Source organism: Erpetoichthys calabaricus, unplaced genomic scaffold, assembly GCF_900747795.2.
Source record: "Erpetoichthys calabaricus unplaced genomic scaffold, fErpCal1.3, whole genome shotgun sequence".
Lineage (NCBI taxonomy): Eukaryota > Metazoa > Chordata > Cladistia > Polypteriformes > Polypteridae > Erpetoichthys > Erpetoichthys calabaricus.
In genome coordinates, this window is record NW_026261601.1 from 34,243 (window position 1) to 50,185 (window position 15,943).

The 15,943-nt window shown below is 42.7% G+C and overlaps 1 protein-coding gene across 1 annotated transcript in view; it reads right to left on the bottom strand.

Annotated features, from left to right (window-relative positions):
* LOC114643427 (potassium-transporting ATPase alpha chain 2-like) overlaps positions 1-15,943 on the bottom strand; it is a 71,370-nt gene that overhangs the window by 6,755 nt on the left and 48,672 nt on the right. Inside the window, exons 12-19 of the mRNA XM_051922007.1 lie at positions 11,806-11,998; positions 11,253-11,428; positions 5,197-5,333; positions 4,776-4,926; positions 3,249-3,417; positions 2,312-2,466; positions 791-914; positions 501-646 (exon numbers count right to left, since the gene is read on the bottom strand). Coding sequence (XP_051777967.1) covers positions 501-646; positions 791-914; positions 2,312-2,466; positions 3,249-3,417; positions 4,776-4,926; positions 5,197-5,333; positions 11,253-11,428; positions 11,806-11,998 — 1,251 coding nt within the window. The remainder of the gene's footprint in view (positions 1-500; positions 647-790; positions 915-2,311; positions 2,467-3,248; positions 3,418-4,775; positions 4,927-5,196; positions 5,334-11,252; positions 11,429-11,805; positions 11,999-15,943) is intronic.

Consider the following 15,943-nt stretch of genomic DNA (forward strand, 5'->3'; position numbering starts at 1 on the left):
GGGGAAACATATGAAGATGGACATACTGGAAAAGGAAAAGGTTGGAGAATTGTCAATTCTAGGCTGGCAGATGGAAATTCAGAGATAATTTGGGAGCCACAGGTTTGGGAAATGAAGAGGCTGGATACACTGGGCATGGCAAAGGACTGAAGACTCAAGAGTGTCTGGCACGTGGGCATAGTAAAGGACTGGCATAGAGAACCATTCTTATAGTCAGCAGATAGGCTGTAACATAAGGAAGATTTAGCAATACTTCATGATGCTATTGTATGGGGCATGAATTGGCTTAAGAAATGTCAACAGATGGCAGCTTAGCTGGCATATGAAAGCATTTGAGAGAAACCAAATCTGGTGTAGCATATGGAAACACACCAGTGCCTTCAGGTCTGACTGGCATATAAGTGAAATTCACTAGAGCTCTGGGAGTCACTGTCTGGGATGTGATTAAAGAAGGATGATCCTAAATGAAGTGAGCACTATTTCTTTTAAATCAACTTTACCCATTCTTGGCCATAGCTGTCTTCCAGATCCTGGTCATTTTCATCCTCCCAAGAAACTCGTATATTGATGAGGCGTGTGGGCAAAAAACCTTGCTGGGCCAGTACAGTGAAATAACAGAAGAACGCTCCTATAGACTGAATGATACCTAGAAAGGAAAATTGAGAAATGTCGATAATCAAGTGACAGGAGGTTGGCGGGATTGTCTTTGACTCATTGCTACCCCTTCTCCAAATATTCTCCAGCTAGACTGAGGCCGTCTTGCAGGGAGGACATGTAACTGTGGACTCACCGATCTGAGAGTAGGAGTAGAGGGCAAGCTGCCAGTTCACCAGGCGGTCTCTCTTTGGGTGACGGGGCTTCCTGTTCATGATGTCAGTCTCCCCTTTCTCGTAGGCCAGTGAGACAGATGGAATCTGCAGGGCAGAGGAGCCAAGTCAGTCGCAGACGTGGAAGGAAGATGGGAAATTAGTCACTATTTTCAAAAATGTTAAAGAAAACGGTAATAAAGGTGCAAGTGCCGTGGAGCTGACGATACTGTGGAATATTTAAAGGAGAAGATCAGTCAGGCTGTCATGAATTGAATCAGAACGAGTTTATTTAGTCTCCGGTCAGAAACACTTCAGACTGCATTTTCAATTGGCCTCTATTTGGGGGATTGGGGGGGTCACTTGAACTGGGAATAGTAAGTCTTACTTTGGTTATTTAAGGGCATAGGCAATAAATTTATTTCTATTTCATATGTTGTATCTGACAGGGGAAATGACCAATCACAATATGCAGTGCCATTTTAGTGTTGGCAGCAGCCAATAAGATGTCTTTCTAAATGAGTCCTCTTCTAGGCCAAAGCACCACCTCATTGAACCAGAGATCAGCTGAGGTTCTTGTGCTATATATTCCCCTGGGTCCACAGCTTTAGTTTTCTTCTGACTGATGGGCCATATCTGGCTGATTTACAGCCAGGACTGGACAGCGGTGAAGTGGCGAGTACTTCTTCCTTATGGATCCAGTGGCCTTGGTTATGGATCCTGCATCTTGTGAATTTCCCATTGGGATTAATAAAGTATCTATCTATCTATCTATCTATCCTGTTGTTGTCTTCATGGAGTTCTATTTTACGTACGTCTGTGTGGACTTTCCTCCCACATAATGGAGATGAGCAGGTTAGGTTTATTGGTGACTCTAAACTGGTCCCATATGGTTGTGTCCATGTGTACCCCTTAGAGTGGACTTGCACCTCCTCCTATTCCTCATGCATATCTTGCAGGAACCAAAAAAAACCAGCCCTCACATCGGCCACTAATCCTCCATCAGCAGGACTCAAAATTGGGCTACTGAGTTAGTCAACAGCCTCCGGTGTTATTGGACTAAAGCAGAATTCCCTTGGTTAAGAAGACCAGCAGCATAATCCAAAGAACTCAAGTTCACACCTTAATGCTGCCATCTCAGAGAGGACTGGTAGCTGAGGAGATAAAGGGCATGTGAAGCAGGAGGACTGAGTGCAGCAGAGGCTGAGAGGAGGTTAGGCTTAGGGTTAGTGAAAGCTTGGGGCTATGCAAGGGGCACCAGTGCAGATAGAAAACCTGACCGGCTGATTAAGTTCTCCTTTAGCATAGGTGGGTAAACCCCCTGGCTTAATGATTCAGGGACTCGTGTGAGGGCATGTGGGACCCTAACCAACTTCTTGCCCATGAGAAATAAGAATGTCTCACTATTTGCTTTCAACTTTGTTTTCTGCCATCCCATTTTGTCCACCATATAAGTGTAAGACTCACAGAATTTCAAAGTATCTGAGCTGTTTCAGGCTACTCACAATGTCGGTACCCAAATCAATGAAGAGGATGGTGATGGTTCCTATTGGCAGGGGGCAGCTGACAATGATGTAGATGAGAAAGGGACAGAGCTCAGCTATATTCTTTGTCAGGGTGTACGAGATTGCCTTCTTCAAGTTGTCAAAAATCAAGCGACCTGTGGAGAGAAGTGAAAGCGGAAGCCAGGTGAGGTGACAGTGAGCTGTGCGGCACGTGTCTGATGAGCCCATCTTACATGTCCCTCTAGAAAAATCGTCAGTCACTAATCAGGACCAAGGCTACTGGAAACACATGCTTGTACTGAAACCAAGCTGTTGGCTTAATGTTGTTTGTACGACCCCTGTGCTGTTGTCTATAATGTCCTTTTGGGTTATATACTGCCTTGGATGTTACTTTTTAGTTGTTGTGGAGACTCTCTTGATGTTGACTTGAGTTACACATCACAGTGCAGCTCAGAAACAGCACTCTGCTCAACAGGGGCCTTGTCCTTCCACGGGCACATGCTGTTGACTTCACTAACAAACATCCTCATTCAACTGTGCATCAATCTGAAAAAGTGGTACCAGGTCACTGATCTCGACCTGCACCTTCCCACATGAGGTGGTTCAAAATCAAACCAGCTACCAAGAGGGCTCTGCCTTTGCTATTTGCAGATTTAATACTTGCTCATATACAGTGAACAGTTCATTGTGAAGTTTTTAAGGCCACAATGAATAAAGTAAACTAAAAATCAGTATGTGTATACAGCAATGGTCAATAGGAAGTTAATTTTGGAGAAGTTGGTGAAGACAGAGGGTTTGGGGTCAGGACAATACAAAGTGCATAGAAAAACAAGTCAGTCTGATCAGTAAGCTCTGTTAATTACAACATTTCAATATAAACTCCATTCAGATGGCCTTGAACCTCTGACCAGAATGGACTTTATCTTAAACAGTTTACCTTCTTCCACACCAGTGACAATTGAGGCAAAGTTATCATCCATAAGGATCATGTCAGCTGCATTTTTGGCTGCATCAGAACCAGCAATCCCCATGGCGATGCCAATATTTGCTTTCTTTAGTGCAGGGGAGTCATTAACACCATCCCCGGTGACCGCAACAATGGCACCCTGAAAAGAAACAAAAAGCAAAATGTTGACCTCAAAATGCCAGCCAATGAAAACAGAAATGGACTGTAAGGTCCCCACGAGAAAGAAAATCAATGCAGAATGATCAGGAGGGGCAGATTTGGAACATTGGAGTATCTGGCCATAATCCCATCCATTACCTATGCCCACTTTGCCCAGATCAGGATTATGGAAGCTGGATCCCATCTTGGCAGCACCGGGCACCAAGCAGGACTAAACCCTGGACTGCGTGCCAGAAGTTAAGTAATTCAGTTCAGAAATATCAAGAGGATTTTGAGCCAGGCAACTATGGAACACGAAGGCAAGTGACTACGTACAGAAAACAAACAAGAGGATCTTGAGTCAGATTAGACAGAAAATGAATGAAGTTTAACATACTACAAAGGCAAGTGAGTCTATGCAGACAAAAACAAGAGGATTTTGAGTTGGGCTAGACAGAAGATGAATGTTGTTTCACATTCTACAAAGGCAAATGACTATCTGAAAAATTGAAAGGAGTTTGAGTTGGGGTGGGTAGAAGATCAATGACAAGTGACCCCAGACAGAATAACCAAGAGGATTTTGAATTGGGGTAGAGAAAAACTGAATTTAGTTTAACATACTACAAAGGAAAGTGACTCCATACAGAAATTCAAGAGGATTTTGAGGCAGTCTAGATATAAGAAGAATGTAGTCTAACATACTAGAAATAAAAGTGATGGTCTAACTGAAGCTGCTTCAGTTTTCTGTGTATATAATAGGTAAGCTCAGTAGTCCGTGTTCCATATTCACAAGAAATAACTGCTAACATACCATTCTCTTAAGTCTATAAGTAAATAAAAAGTGGTACCGGGCCACATGGTGGTGCAGAAGTTAGCACTCCTGCCTCAAAGCCTCATAAATTATTATTTCTATTATAGCATGTTATATTTCAAATGCAGCTGGAAGTTTAATACTTTTATTACTACTATGATTAAAATTATAACTACTATTGCTAGTAGTATAAGAAAAATAAACATCTTATTGCATCTCATCTCATTTCATCTTCTGAAACCACTTCTCCTGGTGAGGATCACAGTGGAATCAGGCCAAGCAGGTCAGCTTAAACTTCTACAGATTCCATCTCTTCATGGAAACTCCCAGCCATTCCCAAACCAGCCCAGAAATATAATCCATCCAGCCTGTTCTGGGTCTCCACCAATTGGAAGATGCCTGAAGTAATTCCATGGGGTGCTGCCCAGGGAGCATCTTCACAACATGCCCAAACTAATGACAAACATCCATTTACTATTTTAGCAACGAACTGAACAGGTGACAAGATACTATAAATGGCCATCAAACAGTGGCAAGAAGAGCCATACCATTCGCTGGCAGCCTTCGACAATGACGAGCTTCTGCTGAGGTGAAGTGCGAGCGAACACAATCTCCCCATGGTTCATCAGGATCTCATCGAGATCGCTATCCGTCATGTCTTTTAGCTGCATTCCGTTCACAACAGCTGCTCTGGCATCTCTGCAGGAGAAAAGCATGGTGGTGGTTATAACATCAACATACTGTAGGCGATCTGCAGGATCAGCAAAGTGGACTAAATCCTGTCCTTGTAAGATAAGATGAAAACCTGCTTCATATCTCACAGGCTTTGTGATTATGAGCCCACACCAGTGACAATTGAGGCAAAGTTATCATCCATAAGGATCATGTCAGCTGCATTTTTGGCTGCATCAGAATCAGCAATCTGGCACCCTTCCCACACCCAGTGGACCTTTGACCGAGTGGACTCACTTCTTGTTCACTTGAGAAATGGGAATGTTCAGGCGTCTGGCAATTTCATCCACTGTCTCGCTGCCTTCTGAAATGATGCCGACACTCTTTGCAATTGCCTGGGCAGTAATGGGATGGTCTCCAGTCACCATAATCACCTGTCATAAAAGAATGTATAAAATGTGCAAAGACTGACAGAAGCACAAGAAAGGAAAGAGGAGGATATAACAATAGAATAAGAAGAAACCACAATAACACAAAACACACCCACCACTGCCCCCCCCCACCCCAACTCCACTAACTGCCCTGAAAACAAACAAACAAGAGAGCTTGTTTCTCAAACCAAGACTCACACAGGAAGGGGAGGTGCAGACCACCTGGGGTGACAAAAGAGAAGAAGAGTAAAATGGAAAGAAACCGGAATCGTGGACTAACCGCTGGCCAGGCTTTAACTAACTGGACTGCATCTAGAGGTGGGCGGTATGACCAAAATTCTATATCACGGTATTTTTCTAAATTCTGCAGGTTTCACGGTATTAGACGGTATTTTTTTTCCCCATGCATGAGTGGATGTTAACCACAGTTTCCACTAAAAATTACTGCAGTAGACTGGCTAAGAATAACCTATTAGACTGTTATGAGAATTGTACATCGTACAAAAAGACATTTTAATGTGCACACAAGTATTATTCCAGGTTTACTTGGCCCCATAAAGTGATAGTTTTCAAGGGGGTGGCACTAAAGAGAAGGAATCACATTGCATGACAGATGCAGTCAAAATATAGAACCTTTAATTGAACAAATTTTGCAAAAGCTTAAACTATGATTTTGACAACATATTTTCAACCATCTAAAGAGGCATTTAGACTTAGTAAAATATCCAGAGGTGTTTCTCAAAAGTTGGATTGCACTGAACGCGTCTTAGAAAAGGAATAGTAAATATTTTTTTGTAAACCAACTACACTTTCTGTTAATGTTAACAATCTCTGTCCACTGACACGTTTAAGTGACTTTTTAAACAATTTTACCATCATTAAACTGCATAATATTTAAACTAATAAATAATAACAATAAAATACAAAATACATAATAGTATTACTGATAGCTGCACCATTACTTCAAGGCTTCAAGCCCAGGTGCATTACACAGTATTCACCAAATTAAAATAAAATAAAACAAGTGCAACTTGGTGATGACATCTTACCAACTGTACCATCATTTAGGCAAACTGCATTAATATGGACCTTGCTTCAAGCTAAGCTATATACATAAATAATAAAAACTGCAACTTGCATTTATAATGCTGTTTGTGGTATAGTCCTATGGAAGCGCATTAGGGCCACTGTGAAGAAAAAAAAATATGGACACGGAAGAAAAAAACAAACTATATGTCGAGAATAAATTCGACATGTTGACTATGTCAAGATTAAAGTCGACATTTCCACTTTATTCTCATAGTTTATTTTATAATTAAAGTAGAATGTTGTAAACTAAACTTCATCCTAAAATCAATGTTTAATTCACTAGATTTTGTCAAACCCCGTCACAAGTTAATGCAGCACATCAAATACGTTGTGTTGTGTTCCCCGACCCAGTCGTTAATCACTACGCTTCTTAAACTGACTTCCTCCGCACGAAGAGCAGGCGCCTGCAGCAATCACCGCACAGATAAACGTCTTTGGGAAATTAAAACTAGTTATTAACTTAGCCGACGGAGTGTTCAGAACTTTAAAAATATCTTCGTTATACATGTTTAATTATGCCATCCATTCAGAGTTGCGCCCATCTCTGAACAAGTCGCCAGCACATCGCAGAATCAATACAAGCAAAACATACACTAGCAAGAAACAAAAACAAGTACAACTTGGCTTGCAGTGTTATCCAGTAGTATAGAAACAGTATTTACACATCTGACCTTTTAAAACCAAAGTATCTCCAGGAAACGGACGTGATTCCTTTTTTTTTTTTTTTTTCGGCAAAAGTTCTTCTGTGTCATTATGTTCAACTTTATCGTCAGCTTATTTTCGGAATGCTCTCTGTCCATTTTCACCGCGCGGCATACCTATGCTACCGCCCACTATATGGTGGTGTAGCAGTGAAAAACAGCCCTAGTGCAACAAATCTTTGTTTAGCGGTGTAGCAGTGAAAAAGGTCCCCACTTAAACAGTTTCCCGCTGCGCCACGTTCCGAACGTCGTTTAGGCAATTTAAACCGGTGTTACGGTATAAGAAAAATCCATATCATAAATAAAATAAAAAACGGTTTTCGGTATGAACCGGTATACCGCCTAGCACTAACTGCATCAGTCCAAGTCTGAATGGTGGACCCAGGCAGCTGAAAGTTCTCCAAGGGATACAGAGAGAAGATTGCCAAGTGAGGGTAGAGCGCAGTTCATGATGTCCCCAGAGTGAGGCTAACAGCAAGTGTGCTGCCAATGAAGCCAACATTGTAATCCTCCACTGGAGAGAAGAGAAAGACAATTAGAGAAAATCTAGTAGTAGCAGCACTTGATGAGATAGAGGCACGTGGTAGGAAAGAATTAGAGAGAAGGAGTCAGCAGCATAGGACCGAAGATGAGGAGCCATGGGCGGACAGTCTCACGACATGTGCAGGAACATCCCAACAGTGTCGTGCATGAACTACTTCAAAACAAGCGCGTTCCTTGAACAGGCTCAGTTTTCTAAGAATGGTGAACTAAACGTAACGTATTTGCAAGTGAAGAACTTGAACGTGAGCGAGTTCAGTTTTAGGTGACATTCTCGATCTGGTTTTGGTCCACATTAAACGTTTTGCCTTACCCAGTAATGTAGGGGTTGGAGCCGAATCCGAATATGGTTTTCGGATAAGTACAAACAGTGGATTTTTATGAATATTTATTACATACAAATTTTTTGCCATTTATTTGTATTTGGAAAAAATAACGTAAAATCAAATCGGTACTGTCTGTGTCTGCCTGCTTGTGCTTAAGCTGTACGAGCGCAGAATATTCTAATAGTAAAAGGAAGTCTCCAAAAGATTGAGTAGAAATTTCAAGAACATTCTAGTAAGTGGACGTTTCCAGAACATTTTAGCATTAAGTAGAAATTCCAAGAACATTCTAGTATAGTGAATGGTGCTTTCCAGAACATCCTAATTCCAAAACACTAAGTAAAAATTTCAAGAACATTCTAGTAAGTGGATGTTTCTAGAACATTCCAGTACTGAGTGGAAATTTCAAGAACATTCTAGTAGTGAATGGAAGTTTCCAGAACATTCAAGCATTGAATAGAAATTTCAAGAACATGCTAGTAGTAAGTGGATGTTTTCAGAACATTCTAGCATTAGGGAGGAGGTTCAAGAACATTCTAGTAGTAAATTGGGATTTCTATTTTAGCCCTTTTTGATGTCAACGTCTCAGCAGAAACAAAGGAAAAGATTGTGCAAAGCCTGCAGTGGCCGCCATTATCAGACATTTGTCAACATCGCCAGCTGTCAAATGAAATGTGAACATGTGAAGTAGGAGGACCTGGTAACAATCAAGAACAACATCTTTCTATGAAGTTCTTACAGAGAAAAACAAAGAAAGGTCTCAACTGTTTCTCAATACATCACTAGAAGAATGGCTCAAAGAATGTTGTGAACTGTTTGCAACACATGAAGGTATTGAAAGAGGAATAAATCACATCACAAAGTACAATGTGACATACTAACAAAGAAGAAGGAACAGAAACAGTTTATTCTTCAAATGGTCGCATTTCCAGCTTCATTGCAGAGAGTCCTAATGTTGTAGAGCTACAAGTGAGAAGCAGTTGTCTGCTGTTCAGCTCAGATGACTTCCTGGTCCAGTACAAATATGGATGAGGTGGCAGAGCTCATGTGAAATCCAAATGAAACTACACACACGTACGGCACGCACTTGGACTGAGTAAATGAAAACAGCAAAACCTCAAGATTAGAATCAAACGGCTTTAAAAAGACACAGAAAGGTCGTCGCCTGTATTCAAATGAGGGGGGCCCTGTTGGAACTGGTTTGAGCACACAGCAGCAAGGACGAGAACAAACTACTGGTCTGAGCACACGCCAGTGCGGATGAGCACAAACTACTGGTCTGAGCACACAGCAGCGAGGACGAGCACAAACTACTGGTCTGAGCACACGCCAGTGAGGACGAGCTAAAACTACTGGTCTGAGCACACGCCAGCGAGGACGAGCTAAAACTACTGGTCTGAGCACACGCCAATGAGGACGAGCACAAACTACTGGTCTGAGCACACGCCAATGAGGACGAGCACAAACTACTGGTCTGAGCACACGCCAGCGAGGACGAGCTAAAACTACTGGTCTGAGCACACGCCAGCGAGGACGAGCTAAAACTACTGGTCTGAGCACACGCCAGCGAGGACGAGCTAAAACTACTGGTCTGAGCACACGCCAATGAGGACGAGCACAAACTACTGGTCTGAGCACACGCCAGCGAGGACGAGCTAAAACTACTGGTCTGAGCACACGCCAGCGAGGACGAGCTAAAACTACTGGTCTGAGCACACGCCAATGAGGACGAGCACAAACTACTGGTCTGAGCACACGCCAGCGAGGACAAGCTAAAACTACTGGTCTGAGCACACACCAGTGAGAACGAGCACAAACTACTGGTCTGAGCACGCGCCAGCGAGGACGAGCACAAACTACTGGTCTGAGCACACACCAGTGAGAACGAGCACAAACTACTGGTCTGAGCACACGCCAGCGAGGACGAGCACAAACTACTGGTCTGAGCACACACCAGTGAGAACGAGCTCAAACTACTGGTCTGAGCACACGCCAGTGAGGACGAGCACAAACTACTGGTCTGAGCACATGCCAGCGAGGACGAACTAAAACTACTGGTCTGAGCACATGCCAGCGAGGACGAGCACAAACTGGGCCATTTGCTCACTTAAAGGCAGGCACAGTAATTTATGCCAGCAGAGAATCATTCACAAGACATTGTGCTACGTCGTCATTGTCACCCTCCATTGTGGAGGACTGCACTCGATTTGAAAAAGCTGAATGCAGAGAGTCCTGGTGTGTATGTCGAAATTGGATTTGATTTTTTTTTCTGACCTGCCAATGGCTGTCACTAATGCTCCTAATGGAGGTGCATTGTACACTTCATGTAGTGTTGTGTGTATCGTCTGCCCATTCTCTCCATATTTTTATGGTTTTCCCTTTTCGAGTCTAAACTTGTGGTGTTGCTGGATTAATTTATTTTTTATCAGTTATTCCGAGTAGCGGGCAGTGGTGAAGCTCTCAGTTTTTTAATGTTTCAATCTCGATGGCCTATGGCAAGTCGAATTAGTCAGTCAGTCATCTTCCAACCTGCTATATCCTAACACAGGGTCACAGGAGTCTGCTGGAGCCAATCTCAGCCAACAGAGGGCGCAAGACAAGAACAAATCTGTGGGCAGGGCGCCAGCCCACCGCAGGACACACACACACACCCCCACACACCAACCACACCCATCCTTCCATCCATTATCCTACTCACTATATCCCAACTACAGGATCACGGGGGTCTCCTGCAGCCAATCCCAGCCAACAGAGGGCGCAAGACAGGAACAAATCCATGAGCAGGGTGCCAGCCCACCACAGGGTGCGTGCACACACACACACCCACAACACCAAGCACACACTAGGGACAATTTAGGATTGCCAATGCACCTAACCTGAATGTCTTTGGACCGTGGGAGGAAACCGGAGCACCAGAGGAAACCCACGCAGACATGGGGAGAATAGAAGCGAACCCAGGTCTCCTTACTGCAAGGCAGTAGCGCTACCACTGCACCACTGTGCCGCCTCAAGTCGAATTAACATTTAGAGATATCTCAAAATGAACTTCACATATCTTAACATGCAATTTACGTTTTAAGGTATCTCCAGATCATTTACAGATATCTCAAAATATGTTCCTTTACATTTTAAGATATTTGCAATACATTTAGAGATGGCGCTGCCATCATTTGCATGCTACTGACTTGGCAAAACAAAACAAAACTTCCTTTTTGCAGTACACTCTTGATAGGATGAAGATGACAAACAGCCTGGTATGTGCCACCTACCTTGATCCCGGCACTGCGGCATTTGCTGACGGCATCAGGCACCGTGGACCGAGGTGGATCAATCATGGACAGGAGGCCAGCAAAGCAGAGGTTGGTGGTTGGGAAGTTCATGCTCTCGATGTCAAAGGGGTACGAGTCAGGAAACTCATCCTCAGGTAGCAACAGGTGACAGAAACCTGGAGGAAGAAATTGGAACAGGAAAACAGTTGAAACAATGCCTGACATGATGGTGTGTGTGTGTGTGTGAAGAGGTGGGCTGGGTCATAGAGAAGTGTTTCTGCTTTACGTTACATGAATTTAGAGCGTGAGGATTGTATTGGTCTGATTCACGTGATGCCATGCAGCACCATTATGAGAAATCAGTGCCTTCAAAGCATCCTGAGGAAGCGAAGGATGGCAAGGTGTCTTCTTAATCAGCATGTCACGTGGGTGAAATAGATTTCACTCACAGAAGTGTGGCCAGTCAGCCAAAACAGCAGGCATCAGCTTTTCAGCCAATTTAAAAAGAATACTGCAGGATAGGCTGTACCCCCTTGACACCAGGCAGAATTACCAAGAACACGTTCTCCCATTCCTCCAAGCTCCATGTAGGCTGTCTGGAAGGTTTCCTTAAAGCTGTCATCCAGCGGCACCTCTTTGCCATTTAACATGACGGTAGAACAGCGGTCCAGGATTCGCTCTGGAGCCCCCTTCATCACCAAAAGAAAGCGTTTGTCATGAGGGTCATCCATTTCATGTATGGAAAGCTATGGAGGAAAGAAAGAAAATGAATAAAACATGGGGCTCCATGTGCGGAGATTTACACAGACCTGTGCAGATCTTGGGATATAAAGCTGAAAGATGAAATTGTCATTTTGAATCTGAAGACACTATATTTAAATAAATAAATAACATGTTTCAAATGTTTGTCACGCATGCGTGCCTGGGAGATAATGTGTGGGCTTGACAACTTGTAACTCCACCCGAGCCAGGGAATGGCACTGCCTTGTCTCCTCTCCTAACTTCTGCAGATCTGGCGGCATATGACATCACTTCCAACCCTGGGGGTCCTGAACCTGCCCCTTCCGCCTCACTGCCTTCATAACCAGCGGCACCATTATCTTCCCCCAGTTTAATGATAGACCCGCGTCCGTGAAGACGATACTCGTAAAACACATTAAAACTTGTGCTGATTATATTTGCTCTTCAATATACGGGGTTTGCTTGAGGGTGCCCCCCCAAATCCTTATCATTTTTCGGTGTTTCATTTGACACAAAGTTGTTTGAATTTGGCTCAAATGAACTGTGATGAACTACACTGTGGTGTCTAATAATTTATGACCCAAATACATTTGTGCCTTCTCTCGTTTTCATTGCTCTGACTACATCTATGACTTCATTCTTTCTTCTAATTTATGGTACTCGTAGTTTAAAAATGATCAGAAAATGTACAACGTAACAGTTAAAGGAGAGTAGACAACAAGAGATGGCACAGATAAAGTAGGAGGATCGAAGCTTTTAGGCAGAGCCATCCAGCATATCTTCTTATATAATACTCTATACCGGGGTCTCCAACCTTTTTTCCCCTGAGAGCTACTTTTACGAAATGAAAATGGCCGATGGCTACTCAAGTTTTTGAACGTTTATTCTCATAGCTTATTTCAACCCAAACAAACTGAATAAGCTTGTTTTGCCTGAACATTTACAAAATGTTGGTGTCCACAACTCACATTTTGCATTAAAACATCACAAAAATATTTAGTTCACCTGCAAGTGCATTTTGTACGTCTGTCTGCATTTCCTAGTGTATCTCACTCACTTGCCATCTTTGGCGCGTGGTCCTTAACTTCGCTTAGCTAGCAAATGAGAGAACAATTGAATTCAACTTTGTTTTATATTTAAAATAAAGTATTACTTACGTCTTAATGAGTTTGAGTCTGGATATTCTTTTAAGTGTAAGCCACATTGAAAAGACAGATTGCAATTCAGATTGTGGATTGTGATTTTGTGTTAAAAGGATCGTGATATGATTTTTTGGAGAGATCGTTCCACCCCTAATTTGACTAATGAAGTTTTCAAATTTATGTAGGATTCATTAACCCTTTGGCGAGCTACTTGGAAAGGGGTTGTGAGCTACTGGCAGCTCGCGAGTGATGTGTTGGGGACCCCTGCTCTATACTGTGGCTATCCGTTTGTCTGTCCACGATTTTAAATTAAAATGCTCTTAGCACAAGACGACAACAAAACAAAATTCAAAGAAAGTGAAGGGGTCTGAAAGTATAAATCTTCTTATAAAATACGCTACCCTGGCTGTTCGTTTGTCTGTCCAGGATTTTAAATCCCCTGTAGCTCGCAAACCATTTGTCCTATTGACCTGAAATTTGGTAGACATATACTATGTGACATCTACTATCCACTTTCAGGGTGGTGATTGACCTCCAAGGTTATTCCTCTTTTTATTTTATTGTAGAATCAACTCTCGGGAAGCAGCCAGCCATGCGGCGCATGCGTACAGGCACCGTTCCCACTCCTACCACATTTGCCGTCACTTCTCCTACCTCTTCATATCTTAAATAATTCTTGAGGCAAATTGAAGACTTAAGCGCCAGCTTAACTGAAAAATGAAAGAAAACGTACTAAGTAATCACAACACAAACACTGACTTAATCAGCTTTAACGCAGAAAGGTGTCGATGAAAGAAGATAAGCGAATCGCTAGGGAGGATAACAGAAGAGCTGCTCAGGAAGCAGCAAGCGCGTCAACCTCTGAGCAAATGAATCCTAAACGTACAGAGAAAGAGGATGAAAACTACGAATGAAGTCAAGTGTATTCACTGCACGTTATCGTACAGTGCACCATTACTGTCATATTGTGGTGGGCATGGGACCCAGCCGGGATGCCCTTTCTACACAATGTTCCGGTGGAGCAACCATAGGCTTCTCAGTACCTCCCCTGGGATGCTTGGTGGAAGCCTCCCTGGCTGACGATGGTGCCTCAGTTTCCCGCAGGGCTCCATGGGAGATGGATTTCTCCAGCGCCCTGTTGGGATTTGGGGTGGCCGCCAGGGGGTGCTGCATGGGTCCTGGAGATGGCCTGGATGACTCAACAGCCCCACCCAGGTAGGCTATAAAAAGGTCCAGCAACCACCACTCAGGAGCAAGAGTTGGGAGGTGGAGGACGAAGCTAGACAGGAGGAGTGGTGGTGCCAAACGGGAGTGTTGTGTGACTTACATTAAGTGAATTTTGGGACTGTGTTGTGGCTGGGGGGTTCACGGGGAAGACGTGCCATCCAGCTAAAAAAAAATAAAGTCTTTGTGTTTTTTACACATGTCTCTGTCTGAGACTGTGAGGGTCGGGCACTATAAAGCGTCTAATTCACAATATCATAATAACATAAGGTCTGGAGTTCCACCTGAGATAAACAAAGGGCTGTCTGAGTGACTAAAAACAAAGAAAAAGTGATTTCAGAGACAGAGAGGCGTCAGATAAAGAGACGCTGTTTCATCTGGACGTCCAAGAATGGAATTCATGCATCAGCCCAAATCTTAAAGGCGCTGAGGACAACATTCTTTTTAACATCTGCTGCTCATATTTAGTAAGCTTTCCAAGAATAAACTGTATATTTAAGACTTCACAATATTTTCTTTCACTGCTATTATTCTATTTTAATATAAAAAATGCTTTTAATTTGCTATACAGTGGAACCTCGGGGTCACAACCGTAATTCGTTCCAAAACTCTGGTTGTAACCCGATTTGGTCGTGACCTAAAGTAATTTCCCTCATAGGATTGTATGTAAATACAATTAATCCATTCCAGACCGTACAAACTGTATGTAAATATATTTTTTTAAACATTTTTAAGCACAAAAATAGTTAATAATACCATGGAATGCACAGCGTAATAGTAAATGAAATGTAAAAACATTGAATAACACCGAGAAAACCTTGAACACAGAAAAGTAACATTGCAAGAATTATAGCCTTATGAACCGCTCGCTTTAAAGACTTTTTTCAATGAGTTTTAAGCACAGGGGAAAAAAAGAACATTTGAAAAATCTGTAATTTAATAAACAACCAAGAAAATTAACATTGCAACAATTCATGCTACGAACCGAAAAATTAACATTTGAAAAATCCGTAATATAAAAACTAACCATAAACTAACCTTGCATGAGTTGAGTTCTGGCATGAAGGAAGTGAGGAGGAACTGGGTGGAGAGGAGATTACAGCTTTGAGGTAAAGTCTGTGATGATGCGGGTTCGCTGCATGCTCCCATCTCGCTTCCGGGAGCCCTTAAACCCATCACCGTCGGTAATGTTACCGATGAGCACGACAGTGAGGCACTACAATGGAGCAATCGGATGGTGCAAAAAGTGCCAAGTGCTTTTATTAAAATCAACAAAACAACAATCAAAAACAAAGTCCAAATTAAATAAAGTGCAGTGCTTTCAGAATCCTTCAATAAATAAATGATCCCATAAAAACAGAAGTGAATTGGAGGTTAAAATCCAATAGAAAAAAGTCTTCATTAAATAAAACGAGGTTAAAACAATGCTTAAAGCAGTCTCTTTAAAAACAAGTCCAGTGCATTCTTTAATTGCCTTCTCGGCCTTACATGGCCAGCCGTCTCTCTCATGCTCTCTCTCTGCACAGGGAATGCACAGGGAGATACTGAACACATGCAGAAATCATCGGCGCGCACAAACCGGAA